General features: G+C 39.2%; 1 protein-coding gene across 1 annotated transcript; it reads left to right on the forward strand.

Annotated features, from left to right (window-relative positions):
* On the forward strand, window positions 402–4564 carry LOC109229643 (glucan endo-1,3-beta-glucosidase 8-like). Its single transcript, XM_019395162.1, has 2 exons — window positions 402–931; window positions 3347–4564. The coding sequence occupies exons 1-2, from the start codon at window positions 591–593 to the stop codon at window positions 4446–4448; spliced, it is 1443 nt and encodes a 480-aa protein (XP_019250707.1). The 5' UTR covers window positions 402–590; the 3' UTR covers window positions 4449–4564.

The following is a 16652-nucleotide window of genomic DNA, read 5'->3' on the forward strand; positions in this document are numbered from 1 at the left end:
ATGACCTTGGAATATAATCAAGCGAAAGCATACATAATAGCAAAATCATCTATTATTAAACCGCCCTATGAACCTGAATTGATGGGGTCAGCGTGACTAAGATGTTGGATGAGAAAAAGAATATAATTAATGTCAAGTAAAATAACCGAAATATATAATAAATGAATTAAAATAATATAATATAATGTAAAAAATAAATATCGTGAGTCGGCAACCGACTTGCAAGTCCCCATGATATTGCATCAACTGTTGAAGTGAAGTGATGTGATCCAATATGGGCGCCTTGAAACTCGTTTACTCTTTCATCTATCAATATATAATCACACTACACTACAGTACTTGCTTTGACTCCACTATTTAAGATATTTTAATCAATCATTTATAATATAAGTCCATTACGTTCAGCGCCTATTCTTCTTTCTTCACTGCCTTAGCTTCAATAACAAATATTAACCATAAAAACTCTCTCTCTCTCTCTCTCATTCTTCCTAGAACTAGAATTACAAGAGGTTTCATCAGAATTATCCCCTACGTTTAGTACTTAACTGTTATATTGTCAGATCGGTCAAAAATCTTTCGTCTGGAGAAACATGTTGAGACTTGGGGTTTTAGTAGTAGTATTATATTTCCTGGTATATTTGGGTGATAATAGAAAAAGTGTTGAAGGGCTAGGAGTAAACTGGGGAACAATGGCAAGCCACCCATTGGAGCCAAAAATAGTGGTGCAAATGCTGAAGGATAATGGTATAAAGAAAGTGAAGCTGTTTGATGCAGATAAAACAACTATGAATGCACTAGCAGGTACTGATATTGAAGTTATGGTTGGCATTCCTAATGATCAACTTCTTACTATGACTGATTATGATCGAGCTAAAGATTGGGTTAGACGCAATGTCACTCGCTACAATATCAAATCAGGTGTTAACATCAAGTAAGATATATTACTTCTTTTATTTTGCTCCTTTCATTTCCCATTCTTCTTTCGATTATTGCTCTTTGCTTCATTCTTGCATCCACGTTTCTTATTTTATCGAGTGCCTGATACTTCTTCCGGTCCATAATAAGTGACCAATTTTTTTATTTTTTTTATTTTGGTCCAAAATAAATGTTCATTTATATAATCAAGAAAGAATTCAATTTATTTTTACAAAATTATCCTTATGTACATATTCCTAAAAAGCTTTCTTACTCCTAACATTAAATATTTAATTAAGGATAGTTTAGTCATACTAGGTATTTTTGTATAGAATTTAGTATTTTCTTAATGGGCGTGCCAAAAGCAAATTGGTCACTTATTATGGACCAAAGGGAGTACCTTCATCATTAATACAAGGCTTAGGTATTACTCCCTCCGTCTCATATTATCAGTCCTGATTACTAAAAATATTTGTCATTTTAGAAATTCAAGACAAAATATTAATTATTTTTTCCTTTTTTTTACCCTTAGTAATAATTATCTTTAAAACTACAAACAACTCAATTATGAACAACTTTGTTCAAATACCAATGAAGAACGATTAAATTTAAGACATGAATAAGGGTAAAATAGTCAAAATCTCATCCTAATTAATTTTTCTGAAGGGACATGTACAAGAGAATCATGACACATAATATGAGACGGGGGAGTAGATAAGGAAGATTAATTTTCTTTTTTCTTTTTGTTAGGACTTTGAACCCTCAATCTTGCTTAATTTTATTGATCACTAGAATATACCGTTGAGTGGACTAAACAAATATTCTTATAACTAAGACCATTAATTTACAAAAAATTTATAAAGTCAAATAATATGAACATGTTATAATTTCTGTTTTTCCTTTTTTTTCTTTTCGTATTATGATACTTTCATAGTTCCATGTGGAGATAATTTTATCCATGGTTATTGAACTTTTGTGTTTGTTACCCAAAAGTTATTTTTTTTTTGTTAGGTAAAAATCATTCAACTTTGTGTTCATTACACAAAAGTCACTTTTCTTTCTTTTGTTACACAAAAATTATTTTACTTTGCTCTAGTTATCACAAAAGTCACATTTTTATTTGAAAAGTCTATTATGCAATATTATATAAACATTCATATTTATTTAATACCTTCTATATTATATAATATATTTTTAACTATGTATTTTATTTATAAATAAATAACTTAATATTATTTTATTTATTATTTATATAATATATTCGTATATTTAATTTTAAAAATATATTAGTAGCGTTATTAAATTTGTCAGTAACTTTAATATATATTAGTAGAGAAATAAATCATCAAGTACATTTACGTGAGAAAATCCGCAGGTAAAGAAACAAAGAAAATGAGGAACAAATCATATGTTAATCTGAAGGAAAATCCCTAGGTACTACATGCGAATTTAGCTGGGGATATTTTCTTGGGGATTTACCTGGGCAATTGGTTATTTGGGAAATTACACTACTAGAAATTCGGGAAAAACCGTCCAAAAAAATCAACCAAAGTTGGTCGGTAATGGCCAATAACCGTCCAAAACGCGAACATTAACGTGTAATCGGTATTTTGAAGGTCGGAAGGGCATACCAACCAAAGTTGGTCGGTAATTTCCGACCAACTTTGGTTGGTCAATTAAATTCAAAAGAAAAAAGAATTGCTAAAAAAAAGTTATTTTTTAACGCTACTAATATATCTTGAAAATTAAAGTTAAGAAAAAATTAAATATACGAATATATTATAAAAATAATAAATAAAATAATATTAAGTTATTTTATTTATAAATAAAAAAAACATAGTTAAAAATATATTATATAATATATAATATAGAAGGTATTACATAAATATGAAGGTTTATATAATATCAAGGGCATAATAGACTTTTCAAGTAAAAATGTGACTTTTGTGATAACTAGAGCAAAGTAAAATGATTTTTGTGTAACAAAAGAAAGAAAAATGACTTTTGTGTAATGAACACAAAGTTGAATGATTGTCATTTGGGTAACAAACACAAAAGTTCAATGACGATAGATAAAATTATCTCGTTCCATGTGTAGTTGTTCCTCCTTGCGTAGCTTTCAAAAAGTAAATGCAAGATATGTGGATCTGTGCAGGGAGTTGAGTCTTCTTTATTGGTTTAATAACTTTATGATTCTCAATGCTCTACAATTTGCTTATAAATGCCGTGTCTTGATGTGTAGTATTATTAAACAAGCCAATTACAGCTAACTATTATAGCAAGCCTGGATTAATAACATGGCAAAATGACCTATACACTGTTACTGTGAAATTCTTTACACTGTCAGTATATATAGTATATATAAGTTAAACTCGAATTCAATTTTCTATGTCTGTTTTCTTAATCTTGATGCATTTTAATCTGTCTACAGATATGTGGCAGTTGGTAATGAGCCTTTTTTGACAGCCTACAACAACTCCTTTGTGAACTTAACATTTCCAGCTCTTCAGAATATCCAAAATGCACTAAATGAAGCAGGAGTAGGGGACTCCATAAAAGCAACTGTACCACTAAATGCTGATGTCTATTTTTCACCAGAGTCTAATCCTGTACCTTCTGCTGGTAGATTCCGAACCGACATAGCTGAACTAATGACACAGATTGTTCAATTCATGAACAAGAACCAAGCACCCTTTACTGTAAACATTTACCCCTTTCTAAGTCTTTATGCCAATGAACATTTCCCATTTGACTTTGCTTTCTTTGATGGTGCTAGCAACCCTGTAGTCGATAACGGGGTCGAATACACCAATGTCTTTGATGCCAACTTTGATACCCTCTATTCAGCATTAAAAGCAGTTGGTTATGGTAACATGACCATTCTAGTTGGAGAAGTTGGTTGGCCTACAGATGGTGACAAGAATGCTAATTTAAACAACGCGTATCGATTCTATAAAGGACTGTTTTCCAGGCTTGCAGCTAATAAAGGAACACCCCTTAGACCTGGATACATTGAAGTTTACTTGTTTGGACTAATTGATGAGGATGCTAAAAGTATTGCTCCTGGTAATTTCGAGCGACACTGGGGAATTTTTCGATACGATGGGCAGCCAAAGTTTGCTATGGACATTTCAGGTCAGGGACAAGATAAGCATCTTGTTGCTGCAAAAAATGTGCAATATCTACCTAAAAGATGGTGCATGCTTAATCCAAATGCTAATAATTTGAGCATACTTGCTAATAACATTGACTATGCTTGCACATTCTCAGATTGTACATCATTAGGATATGGTTCTTCTTGCAATAATTTAGATGCTAATGGAAATGCATCATATGCATTTAATATGTATTACCAGGTTCAGGATCAATTAGATTTGAGTTGTGATTTTCAAGGATTGGCAATGGTCACTGATAAGAATATATCTCAAGGTACTTGTAATTTTATTATTCAGACAGGTATTTACTCTGTCTCTTCCAAGGTTTTGCCTGGGATTGTTGTATTGCTAAGTGGCTTCACATTTCTTTTACTGTAGATATATTTACATGTGCTATTTTTGATAAATTTATTTGCATTACAGATTGTATTCAAGAATATTATTGGGTATCTCACCCTTCAATAAAAGTTTACAGGATTTGTGTTTTTTCGTTCCAATTCTCAGCTTCTTTTGTGATTGAAATGTGAGCTCAAAGTTGCTTTTCGTTATACTATCGGGAACAAAAAGTCCCCCAATGTTATCTAAGGGTCCAAAAAAACATTCTTCCACTAATGCCCGTCCAATTTGAAAAAACTCTTAGACAATTTTTTCATGCCACTTTTGACCCGATAGTATAATGTAGGGCAAGACTGAACATTTTCAAATAGCACATTGACAAATTTGGTCTTAAGTATTACTCAAGATATACTCAGTGGCGTAGCCACATACAATGAAGGCGGTCAGTTGAATATCTTTCATCGAAAAAGTATACCACATATGTTTACCCTCGAAATTGGATAACAATTGAATTTGTAAGTGGTTTTAAGGATACGTGGATTAACTTGACACAAAGCGACAAAATTAAGTTGCAATTGAAATGAACAATGATAAAGTAAATTCAAACCATACAACTTGAACAGTTATAGTCTTGGAAAGTCAGTCACACTTGAACTGGATGCAATTTGATCAATATCAAGATACAGAAGAACAAGAGCTTAAAGAAAGAAATTGATAATATACTGCTTTGGAATGCATATCACAGTGTCTTTTATAAGTAATCAGACCCCCTTTATATGGCAGGGGAGTCCCACTTTAGGTACAATTCTATAGAAGGTAAAAACCTCCTAATTTGTTGATTTGCCGGTTCCTAATTGATACGTGCCGAGATTCCCGCCGTAATATCCGACCGGTCACGGATATTTCGGCCTTCTGTTATTTTGGTCTTCTGTTGGTTATACTGACAATGTTTCCTCGAACTCGTTTGGGTCAGGGTCGATTCCGGGATCAATGTTCTCGAGGACGGACATTCTGATCTCGGGTTATGGCCCGGTGGGATCGGGGGTCGATCTTTAGTCCCTCATGTTCCGAGTCCAATCTACCACATCACAGGCGAGCCCGATTTCTGCCGTATACAGATAGTTCCCTCGTTTTTCGGAGAGTAGACAACGAGAAACGACATGAGCTCCCGATTCTCACCTCGATATCATGCGACGGAAACGACAAAATAAACGAAACGTCGCGTCAGTCAAGTCTTAATGGCATTAAATGCTCGTCAGTTGTCGCTCTGCCACTCCTGGATGCGAACCGTCATTTGAAAACTATAAGTACCCCTTCCCCATTCATTCAAACTTTACTTCCAAACTCTCTACCCTTGCTTCTTAGAAATTTCTCTATTTTCTGGTACTTATACTCTGATTTCTTGAGACCCTTTGTGAAGAATTTTGCTTGTCTCCACCCCAAATCATCAAGCGTAAACATGGCAAAATGACCTCTACACTGTTACTGTAAAATTCTTTACGCTGTCATTTTATATAAGTTACACTCGATTTCAATTTTGTATGTCTGTCTTCTTAATCTTGATGCATTTTAATCTATCTACAGATATGTGGCAGTTGGTAATGAGCCTTTTTTGACAGCCTACAACAACTCCTTTGTGAACTTAACATTTCTAGCTCTACAGGATATCCAAAATGCACTGAATGAAGCAGGAGTAGGGGACTCCATAAAAGCAACAGTACCACTAAATGCTGATGTCTATTTCTCACCCGAGTCTAATCCATGTACCTTCTGTTGGTAGATTCCGGACCGAACCAATGTGTTTGATGCCAACTTTGATACCATCTATTCAGTATTAAAAGCAGTTGGTTATGGCAACATGACCATTCTAGTTGGAGAAGTTGGTTGGCCTACAGATGGTGACAAGAATGCTAATTTAAACAACGTGGTGACTAAAGCTCCGAACCCGTAGGTCCAACAGAAGCTTGATCGGATCGAGCAGCTTCGGGCAGAGATGGATATGATAAAGGCCGAGGCCGATGAATGGAAAAGCAAAATGGACTGCTTGACCTCGGAAAAGGAGACTGCCCGGGCGCAATTAGCTTCGGCTGAGGTCCAGCTTCGGGAGTCAAAGGAAAAGGCCTTGGTGCAGGCCAATAAGATTGAGGAGCTCCAGTATCAGCTAAGTTCGGCCACCTTCGATCGAGGGACTCTAATCAAGGAGCTTGAGATGGCCAAGTCGTAGGCCGAGGTGATTAAAGTCGATGCTGATGAGATGGTGGTCCAATATAAGGCCGATGTCGAGGCGGCCCAGGTTCGAGCAAAGGATATCATCGAGCACGCAAAGCGGCAATATTGAAGGCTGGCCCTCGAGGAAATTCATGCTCGGGGTTTCGACTTATCGGCTGAAATTGAGAATGCCAAGGAGCTTGAAGCCGAGGCCAACAAGTGTGCTTATCCCGGGGATGATGAAGACTCCGAGTTAAGTGGGTCCGAGGGTGAAGGAGACCCTGAAGGTGATGAGGCGACCCCCGGTGAAGACTATGCCACTTAGGCTCCTTTCAGATGTTTTTTGCTTTTTGCTTTTTGTATTATCTTTCTGTTGAGGCCTTTTGGCTTTTGTAAAAAATTTGCATCAGGGCTGTCTGGCCCTTGTAAAAAAAATTTTAATATCTATATAAGACTTTTTCCCTTCAACAACTTCTTAATTTTTCCTTTTTTATTATTTATATTTTCAAAGATTGAAATGCCTTAGCATGAAATAGTTAGGTTACATTCGGAGGTTCGAATCAAGCCTTGCCTTCAATATTATTTTGTTTTAAGGCATTGTGGGGGATTTGGTGTGACCAGAAAATTTTTCCCAAAGTACTTATACTTTTTCAGATTATAGTTTGTCGAGGGTAGCCTTTAGAACTGGTTAAGAAATTTTAAGACCTTGTTGTTTTTGTTACGGGCCTCGGACTTCTCCGACCCGTTTTAATATGGCCGTAGCCTTTTTAGTTTGGGTATTGCCCAGTGGGCTTGTTATCCCGAGTTATCCGGGCTTGCCTAAAAAAGCAGTCCGCAAGTGGAGATGGTCGTAGCCTTTGAAGTTCGAGCATTGCCTAATAAGTCTTATGCTATCTGGCTTCGATAGCCCAGGCCGTCCGAGTTTATATTTGGACGGTAGTCCCCGAGTGGGAGTGATCGATTGAATTCGGATTAAGGCGGCCCTTGGGCTCGATACCATTAGGGGATCGGATGTAGGAAATTCCTTAAGAAATGAAAAAAGAAATTTTTTTAAAGAACAATATGTTTATCCGCAAGGTAGAGACTTCTTTTTATTCTTGTGCGTAATATTACATATGTGTACAAGCTTTGTGCCAGGGCTCGAGCAGTCTATGAGAGCATGGTTCATTTGACCGTTTGACCCTTATAGTAAATCCTATCGATTGAGCCGAGACCGTTCAACCACAAAGTCTCTGTCCTTGCTAAAGTCGTTATCCAAGAGTAATGCCCCCCAGTGTCCGAAGTTGATCACAGGGAAGCCTCAGATACTGTTGATGTGATCTTTGACACCGATTCATGATCGGCCTTCGATTCTAAGTTAGCACGATCCACAGTGTCCTTGTTAAAAACCTTGCCGGAAAACCCATTTGGGACAAAATTGGTTCAAGGAAAAAAGAGTGCAACACGTGCTTTTAGATCCAAAATTTTGTATTGTTCCTTGTTAGCTACCTGCAAGCGTTAGTTCAAAATGTAAATAAAATAAAGAATGGCGCCATACCTTGGCAGTAATATCGTTTCAAATGAGTCATATTCCAGTTGTTCGGTAGTTGCTCGCCATTCATTGTTCCGAGTTTGTAGGATCCCTTTTCGATGATCTCGATAATTTGGTACGGTCCTTCCCAATTCGGCCCCAACTTCCCTTCGTTCGGGTTTCGGGTGCTCAGTGTGACCTTCCTTAGTTCTAAGTCCCCGGTATTGAAGTGTCGAAGGTTGGCCTTTCGATTGTAATATTCCCGATCCGCTATTTTTGGACGGCCAACCGGACAAGGGCAGCTTCGGCCTTTCATGTAATAGCTCCAGGCTTGTACTCATGGCCTCGTCATTCGATTCTTTTGTTGCATATCGGAATCTGATACTTGGTTCTCTAACTTCGACCGGTATTAGAACTTGGGCGCCATAAACCAATGAAAACGGGGTGGCCCTGGTACTGGACTTCGAGGTCGTACGGTATGCCCATAGGACTTCGGGTAGTATTGCCTTCCATTTTCATTTGGCATCGGTTAACCTCTTTTTAAGGTTTTGGAGTATGGTCTTGTTGGTCGATTCTGCTTGTCTGTTCCCACTAGGGTGATAAGGTGTTGATAAGATCCTTTTGATCTTATGATCTTCGAGAAACTTGCTTATTTTACTGCCGATAAATTATTTTCCGTTGTTGCACACGATCTCGGACGGCATTCCGAACCGGCATATGATGTGGTCCCAAATGAAATCGATAACTTTTTTCTCCTTGACCTTCTCGTATGCCTAGGCTTCCACCCACTTAGAAAAATAATCAGTCATAAATAATATAAATTGAGCCTACTGGGTGCTCATGGAAGAGGGCCAACGATGTCCATTTCCCACTTCTTGAACGGCCATGGTGACAAAATCGAATGCAGCAGCTCCTTGGGTTGGTGAATCATCAGAGCATGTCTTTGGCATTCATCACATTTTCGTATGAACTCCCTCGCGTCCTTTTCCATCTCAATCCAGTAGTAACCGACTTTGATTACCTTTCGAACCAATGATTCGGTGCCTGAATGATTTCTGCAGGTGCTCTCGTGATCTTCCCTCAGAACGTACTCGGTATCTCCCGGTCCCAAACATATCGCTAATGGGCCATCGAACGTTCTTCTTAACAAGGGGCTACCTTCGTACGTAGGGCCCTCGATTCTTTTGGATCCGAGGGCAATTTTCCGGTCTTCAAATATTCTATATATTTGTTTCTCCAATCCCAAGTTAGGCTTGTTAAATTTATCTCGACGTGGCCTTCTTCCACTACCGATCTCATGTATTGTACGACTACCCCTGAGTTGAGCTCGTCGTCCTCGACCGACAATCCTAAGTTAGCAAGGGCATCGACTTCGCTATTTTGATCCAATGGTACGTGTTGCAAAGTCCACTCCTTGAACCGATGTAATGTTACTTGCAACTTGTCTAGGTATCTTTGCATTCGTTCTTCTCTGACCTCGAATGTCCCGTTAACTTGGTTCACCACGAGGAGGGAGTCGCACATAGCTTCGGTCACCTCCGCCCCCAAGCTTTTGGCTAGTTCAAGACCTGCAATCATAGCCTCATATTCGGCCTCGTTGTTAGTCAATTTCACAGTTCTAATGGATTGTGTAACTACATTGCTTGTTGGTGACTTCAATACGATGCCAAGTCCGGACCCTTTTGCGTGCGAGGCGCCGTCCATAAAGAGGGTCAAGATCCCTGAAGTCGTCCCTGAGTTTATCAACAACTCTCTTTTGACTTCAGGTATTAGGGCCTGCGTAAAGTCAGCCGCGAAATCTGCCAAAATTTGAGATTTAATGGTCGTCCGGGGTCGATATTCAATATCGTACCCGCTGATTTCCACGGCCCATTTGGCCAAACAAGAGCTCGGGTTTATGCATTATATTTCGCAATGGGTAAGTAGTCACAACACATATAGGATGACACTGAAAATATGGTATCGGCTTCCTAGAGGCACTTAGCAAGGCGAACGCCAATTTTTGTAAGTGAAGGTACCAAGTTTCGGCCTCACCTAGAGTCATGCTAGCATAGTAAATTGGAAATTGCGTACCTTGCTCTTTCCGGACCATGACTCCACTTACCGCTATCTCCGATACTGCCAAGTATAGGTATAGTTGTTCGTCTGTCTTTGGCGTGTGAAGCAACGGTGGGCTCGATAGATACCACTTGAGCTATTCCAAGGCCCGTTGGCACTCCGGGGTCCATGAAAAGATGTTCTTCTTCAGTAGTGAGAAGAATCGGTGGCTCTTATCGGAGGACCTCGAGATGAATCGCCCCAAGGCGGTTATGTGCCCGGTTAACCTTTGCATGGCCTTTACGTTGTCCACCATTGTGATATCTTTGATGGCTTTGATCTTGTCCGGGTTGATCTCGATTCCCGAGTTGGATACCATGAACCCGAGAAATTTACTTGATCCGACTCCAAATGCACAATTCTTCGGGTTCAGCTTCATATTGTACTTTTTCAATATGTTGAAGGTTTCCTGCAAATGTTTTAAATGGTCCTCTGCTCGCAAGGACTTGACCAACATATCGTCAATGTAAACCCCCATTGATTTTCCTATTTGTTCCTTGAACATCCGGTTTACTAGGCGTTGATAAGTGGAACCAGCATATTTTAGTCCGAATGGCATCACGTTATGACAATATGTGCCGTATTTAGTGATGAAGGAGGTTTTCTCCTTATCATCCGGGTTCATCCGTATTTGATTGTACCCAGAATAGGCATCGAGAAAACTGAGGATCTCGTGGTCGGCCGTAGCATCAACCAAGCGATCGATGTTAGGCAAAGGAGAAGAGTCCTTGGGACATTTCTAACCAATCCGGATATTTAACCTCTCGAATGGACCCTATTTTAAGGAGTTTAGATTAGGGCTGTGCATAATTTGATAAATACCGAATTACCGTACCGAAATCAAAAATTTTGGTATTTGGTATACAGTATTTTGGTATTCGGTATGATATTTGGTTTAAGTTTTAAAAAAATTGGTATTAGATATGGTATTTGGTATTTTAAAATAAAATACCGATACCATACCGAAATATATATTATATTACACAAAGAACATATTATCAATTATAACATAAATATAAAAAATCTAAAATTTTACTTTCCTTTATTCTCAAAGTTCATCAATTAACTCTAAACAAGTAACAAGACATTTCTAATGATCAAATGTTCTTTTATGTACAATTTTCTCTATTTGGGTCGATATTTGCTAGTTTTGGACAAAATTTTTGTCAACAAACATTTTCAGTTTTGTATTTTTGAGTACTTTAATTAAGATATTAGAGTGTATGGCTCTATGCACTAGTTAGTATTCAAACCGAATAAACCGAAGTTACAGAACCGAATAAATCGAAACTGAAAGGAGAAAAACCGAACCATACCGAATTTAATTAGGTACAGTATTGGTATAGGATTTTAACAGACCGAATACAGAAAATACCGAACCGAAATGTCTAAACACCGTACCGTACCGACCGACGAACACCCCTAGTTTGGATACCTCGTCCTTGATGAAAGCATGCTTGACCTCGAACTGAGGTCTCCTCTTCTGCTTGACGGGGCGGAATTTCGGGTTCAGGCTTAGATTGTGAGTAGTTATCTCCCGCGGGACTCTGTCATATCAAGGTGGGACCAAGCGAAATAATCTACGTTAGCTATAAGAAATTGAATGAGTTTTTTCCTGAGCTCTGTACTTAACCCCGTGCCCAGGTATACCTTCCGATCGGGTAAACGCTCGATCAATATGACCTGTTCCAGCTCCTCAACCGTTGATTTAGTGGTGTCGAAATCATCGGGGACTATAAAAGATCTGGGAACTCTGTAATCATCTTCTTCTCCAGTCCCCTGTTTCTCTGGTTGGGTCGTGGCTGGTGTCGGTAATTGCTATTCAGCCTCTTGCTTTGTGATCCAACTTGGTTCCTTTGATGTTGTGTGTGCGGATGTTGGAATCACTTCTTCGACCACAAATATTTCCTTTACGACTGGTTGTTCTCCATAGATTGTTTTAATCCCTCCTGGCATTGGGAATTTCACTTGCTGAAGAGTCATGGGTACTGCCCTCATGTTGTGGATCCATGGCCTCCCAAACAGGGCATTGTACCTCATGTCTCTTTCAATCACATAAAACTTGGTTTCATGGATGGTCCCAGCGGTGTTCATTGCTAATGTTATCTCTCCTTTAGTGGTTTCACATGCCATGTTGAATCTATTTAGAACTTGGACTGCATGCACGATTTGATCTTGTAAGCCGAGCTGTACTACGACCCTCGATCGGACGATATTGGCCGAGCTACCTAGATCAATTAACACACACTTAACTTGAGATTTATTTATGCGTACAAATATTACCAGTGCATCATTGTGGGGCTGCACGATCCCTTCTGCGTCCTCGTCGTTGAAAGAGAAGGTTCCTTCCGGCATGTAATCTCGAATACGTTTTTCCCTTGTGATGGATACCCTGGTGCATTTTTACATTGGCCCTTGAGGGACATCCACCCCGGCGATGTTCATGTTGATGACGTGTTGAGGCTCTTCCTGTTCAGTCTGCTTATTAGAATCCCTATTCCTGAAATGGTTCTTAGCTCGGTCTCTCAGGAATTCCCGAAGGTGCCCGTTGTTGAATAACAGGGCTACTTCCTCTCTCAATCTCTGTTCTTTGTCCATGAGTGCCATGATATTTGCACATATGGTTAGGATCCCTTTGGGCAGGATCGGATTGCAGAGGTCGGGGCCATTTGGTGTCCTTGATACGTTCGATAGCCGATATAATGGATGCAGCATCGACATTAAAGTTATATATCGATAACCTTGATGCTTCCTTAGGCCTGATCGGCCTGTCGAAATCGTTCTTGCTCATGAGTCCCTGGTTGCTCTGACCTCGATCACTTTTTATCTCACTTCGTATAGAATTCCATCCGGACCCGCTACTTCTTCGATCTCCATTGTAAGGCTAATACCGATCTTTGTTCGACCTTGGTTCACAGTTGATATCTCTTTTGATTCCGTCGATGGTTCTAACGGGACAAACGGACCCCGAAGGGGCCCCAAGTTGATCATCTTCGACTCTGATTTTTGATTGATACCGGTTATGCACGTTAGCCCAAGTAAAAGCCGTATATTCTATCAGATTTTGCTTCAACTGTTGTGAAGCCACCGACTTCGAACATTGAGTCATTCGGTGAAAGCTTGAACGGCCCAATCACCAGTGATCGGTGAAAGTTCCATCCGTTCCATTTGAAACCGGGACACGAACTCTTTGAGTATCATATTATCCTTTTGTCTACTTTGAAAAGGTCCGACTTCCTGGTCTCGACCTTGATAGCCACGGCAAGTGCTTTCACGAAATAGTCTGCAAGCATAGCAAATGAGTCAATAGAATTAGGAGGTGAGTTTTGATACCATATCATAGCCCCCTTTGACAGGGTGTCTCCGAATTTCTTCAACAGGATAGACTCGATCTCATCATCTTCTAAGATGTTTCCTTTGATGGCACATGTGTATGAGGTAACATGCTTGTTTGGGTCGGTCATTCCGTTGTACATAGGAATCTCAGGCATGCGGAAATTTTTAGGGATAGGATTTGGAGCCGGGCTCGGGGGGAAAGGTTTTTGCACGAACTTCTTGGAATCGAGGCCTTTCAGTATCGACGGCGCTCCCGAGATTTGGTCGACCCTGGAACTGTAGGTTTCTACCTTTTGTCATTTGCTTCGATTTTCTTCTCCCCTGATTCTATCCGTTTTGTTAGTTCTTCGAGCTTTTTATGATCTAGGGATTAGTACCCGATTCGTTTCCATTCGACCTCTTTGCGGCCGGTTCGTCCTTGCGGAGGACTTCCCGGACAGATCAGATTCAATTCTACTCGGCGCGCAACTTTGGTTCTGTAGCTGAGCTATTGCCGCCTGTTGAGCCTGTAACACTTCGAAGATCATCCATAAATTGATCCCGTCCCCTTCATTGTTATGAGTATTTTGTGCTGTCGATAGGGCTCCACCACAGATGCTATTTTCGGGGTCGGTAGGCAAATTTGTGTCGATAGCCACATGCGAGTTAGTGTCCAATGGGTCCGCGACTGAAATTCCGACGGGATCAATGGGCAGTACCTCGTTACCGGGCGCTATGTTGTTATTTCACCGTAGTGACCGGACTCATTATCAATAGGTACGGGTGCTAATTGTGAGTTTGACATTTTGAGCTTTAACCTGAAATTAGAGGCACTTCAAAGAACAAGTGTAAAGTAATGTGTGTTATGAAAATTTGTATCAAATAACCACTATTATCCTTAGCCTCACGGTGGGCGCCAAACTGTTTACCCTCAAAATTGGATAACAATTGGATTTGTAAGTGGTTTTAAGAATACGTGGATTAACTTGACACAAAGCGATAAATTAAGTTGCAATTGAAATGGACAATGATAAAGTAAATTCAAACCGTACAACTTGAACAGTTACAGTCTTGGAAAGTCAGTCACACTTGAACTGGATGCAGTTTGATCAACATCAAGATACAGAAGAACAAGAGCTTAAAGAAAGAAATTGATAATATACTACTTTGGAATGTGTGACATAGTGTCTTTTACAAGTAATCAGACCCCCTTTATATAGCAAGGGAGTCCCACTTTAGGTACAATTCTATAGAAGGTAAAATCTTCTAATTTGCTGATTTAACGGTTTCTCATCGATACGTGCCGAGATTCCCGCCGTAATATCCGACCGCTCACGAATATTTCGGCCTTCTGTTATTTCGGTCTTCTGTTGGTTACACATAAAATGTTTCCTCGAACTCGTTCGGGGTCAGGGTCGATTCCAGGATCAATGTTCTCGAGGACGGAATTCTGATCTCGGGTTCTGGCCCGGTGGGACCGGGGGTCGATCTTTAGTCCCTCATGTTCCGAGTCCGATCTACCACGTCGCAGGCGAGCCCGGCTTCTACCATATGCAGCGTATGTAAAATATTATACTGCGTATAAATTAAAAATTATTTGTTACACATGTATATTAAATCTTGAACACCCTTATCAAAATTCATGGTTTCGCTAATGGATGTACTTTGTACCCTACTTAGACACCTGCATTTGAGAATGTTTACTATTATACATTTTTATTTTAAACAAAGATGTTAAGTATTTCACAATGTTGTTAGAGTTACATGTCAAAACATTTGTATTATAAATAAATATATTATAGAGATATAGAAAGCAAAAGCTGGTTGAATTCCAGTCTATTTCTCTTGTAATAGAAAAGCTCAAACTTAGTAAGTGAAAAAGTTAACAAAATATTAGGCACTCAAGAATAGGGGTGGGCATATATCGGGTAAAACCGATAACCCGAACCGTTAATTATTTATTGGGTTATCGATATTGGGTTATTGGGTTAACGGTTCGGTAACGATTTAGAATTTTTTCATTATTGGGTTATCAGTTCGGGCTCGGTTTGGCAATTCTGTTATTGGTTTTGTTGGACTTTAAAGGCATTGGGCTTCAAAGACTTTAAGCATTGGGCTTTAAAGTCTAAGAGTGTGAATTTGGAAATGGTAGGAAATAAAATGGAGGGAAATGAAAATTTGAATAAAGTGAGCTTTTGACTTGCACTTTGTCCCTCATTGGTGAGGGACAACTACATTTGTGTGCTTATATATAGAATCACTTCTTAAAGCTCTTAAAAGGAGTTGAAGAGAATGAACCCTCGCGCCGTCGCCGTTGCTCGCTCGGCTCGGCTTCGGCTTTGGATTTGGATTTGTCAAATCGATCGATAAGATTATTTTTGGACAAAATTTATTTAATTAATTATTTAATAATTAATTAAATGCCAGGTCACTGCTGATGATTCAGAAGATTAGTCTGGCCACGGTCCTGGCGTAACCGCGGTAGGACCGCGCCAGAACACTGCTGCAGATTCAGAAGGCTAGTTTAGCCGCGGTCCTGGCGTAACCGCGGTAGGACCGCGGCAGGACGCGTAAACTTCTGAACAGACACCTTTTCCAGAACAAGCATCACACCTCTTCCAATAATTGCCTATAAATTTTGAGGCATGGCTTCGTGTTTAACATACTGAAAAATTACAAAACTTCCTTCTTTCTGGAAATATTGCATTCTAATTCGCAATCTCTCTCTCTCAAATTCGTAAGTGTGATTTTGCTCCGTTCTTTGAGTTCGTTGGTATCCTGCAGTTTGTATTGCCACTGTTGCAGGAAGGTTTATTCCATTTCATCCTGGGAGGATTTAATCCATTACCTTGGCACCGTGTGAGGGGGTTAAAATTCCTTAAGGACGCACAAGCAAATTGTGGACTCGGAATATTTCTTATTCTTTACTGTTTTCTTGTTTCTTTTATTCTTCTAACAGTTTTCTGATTTTGTGTTTTAACACAGTAGCGGATCAACAAGCTTAAGGAATTTTATCTAACGTTTCTGTGTTGAAATATATATTATAAACTGTTATCTATATTTTGTATAATGGTTTGGAGACTAAAGCCTTCGTGCTTTCTACTCCAATAATTGTT

This window comes from Nicotiana attenuata, chromosome 7, assembly GCF_001879085.1.
Source record: "Nicotiana attenuata strain UT chromosome 7, NIATTr2, whole genome shotgun sequence".
NCBI classification, from domain to species: Eukaryota; Viridiplantae; Streptophyta; class Magnoliopsida; order Solanales; family Solanaceae; genus Nicotiana; species Nicotiana attenuata.

Coding starts and splice junctions, on each gene's coding strand:
- LOC109229643 (XM_019395162.1), top strand. CDS start 591: ATGTTGAGACTTGGGGTTTTAGTAGTAGTATTATATTTCCTGGTATAT. Junction 932..3,346: donor AAATCAGGTGTTAACATCAA/GTAAGATATATT, acceptor ATCTGTCTACAG/ATATGTGGCAGTTGGTAATG.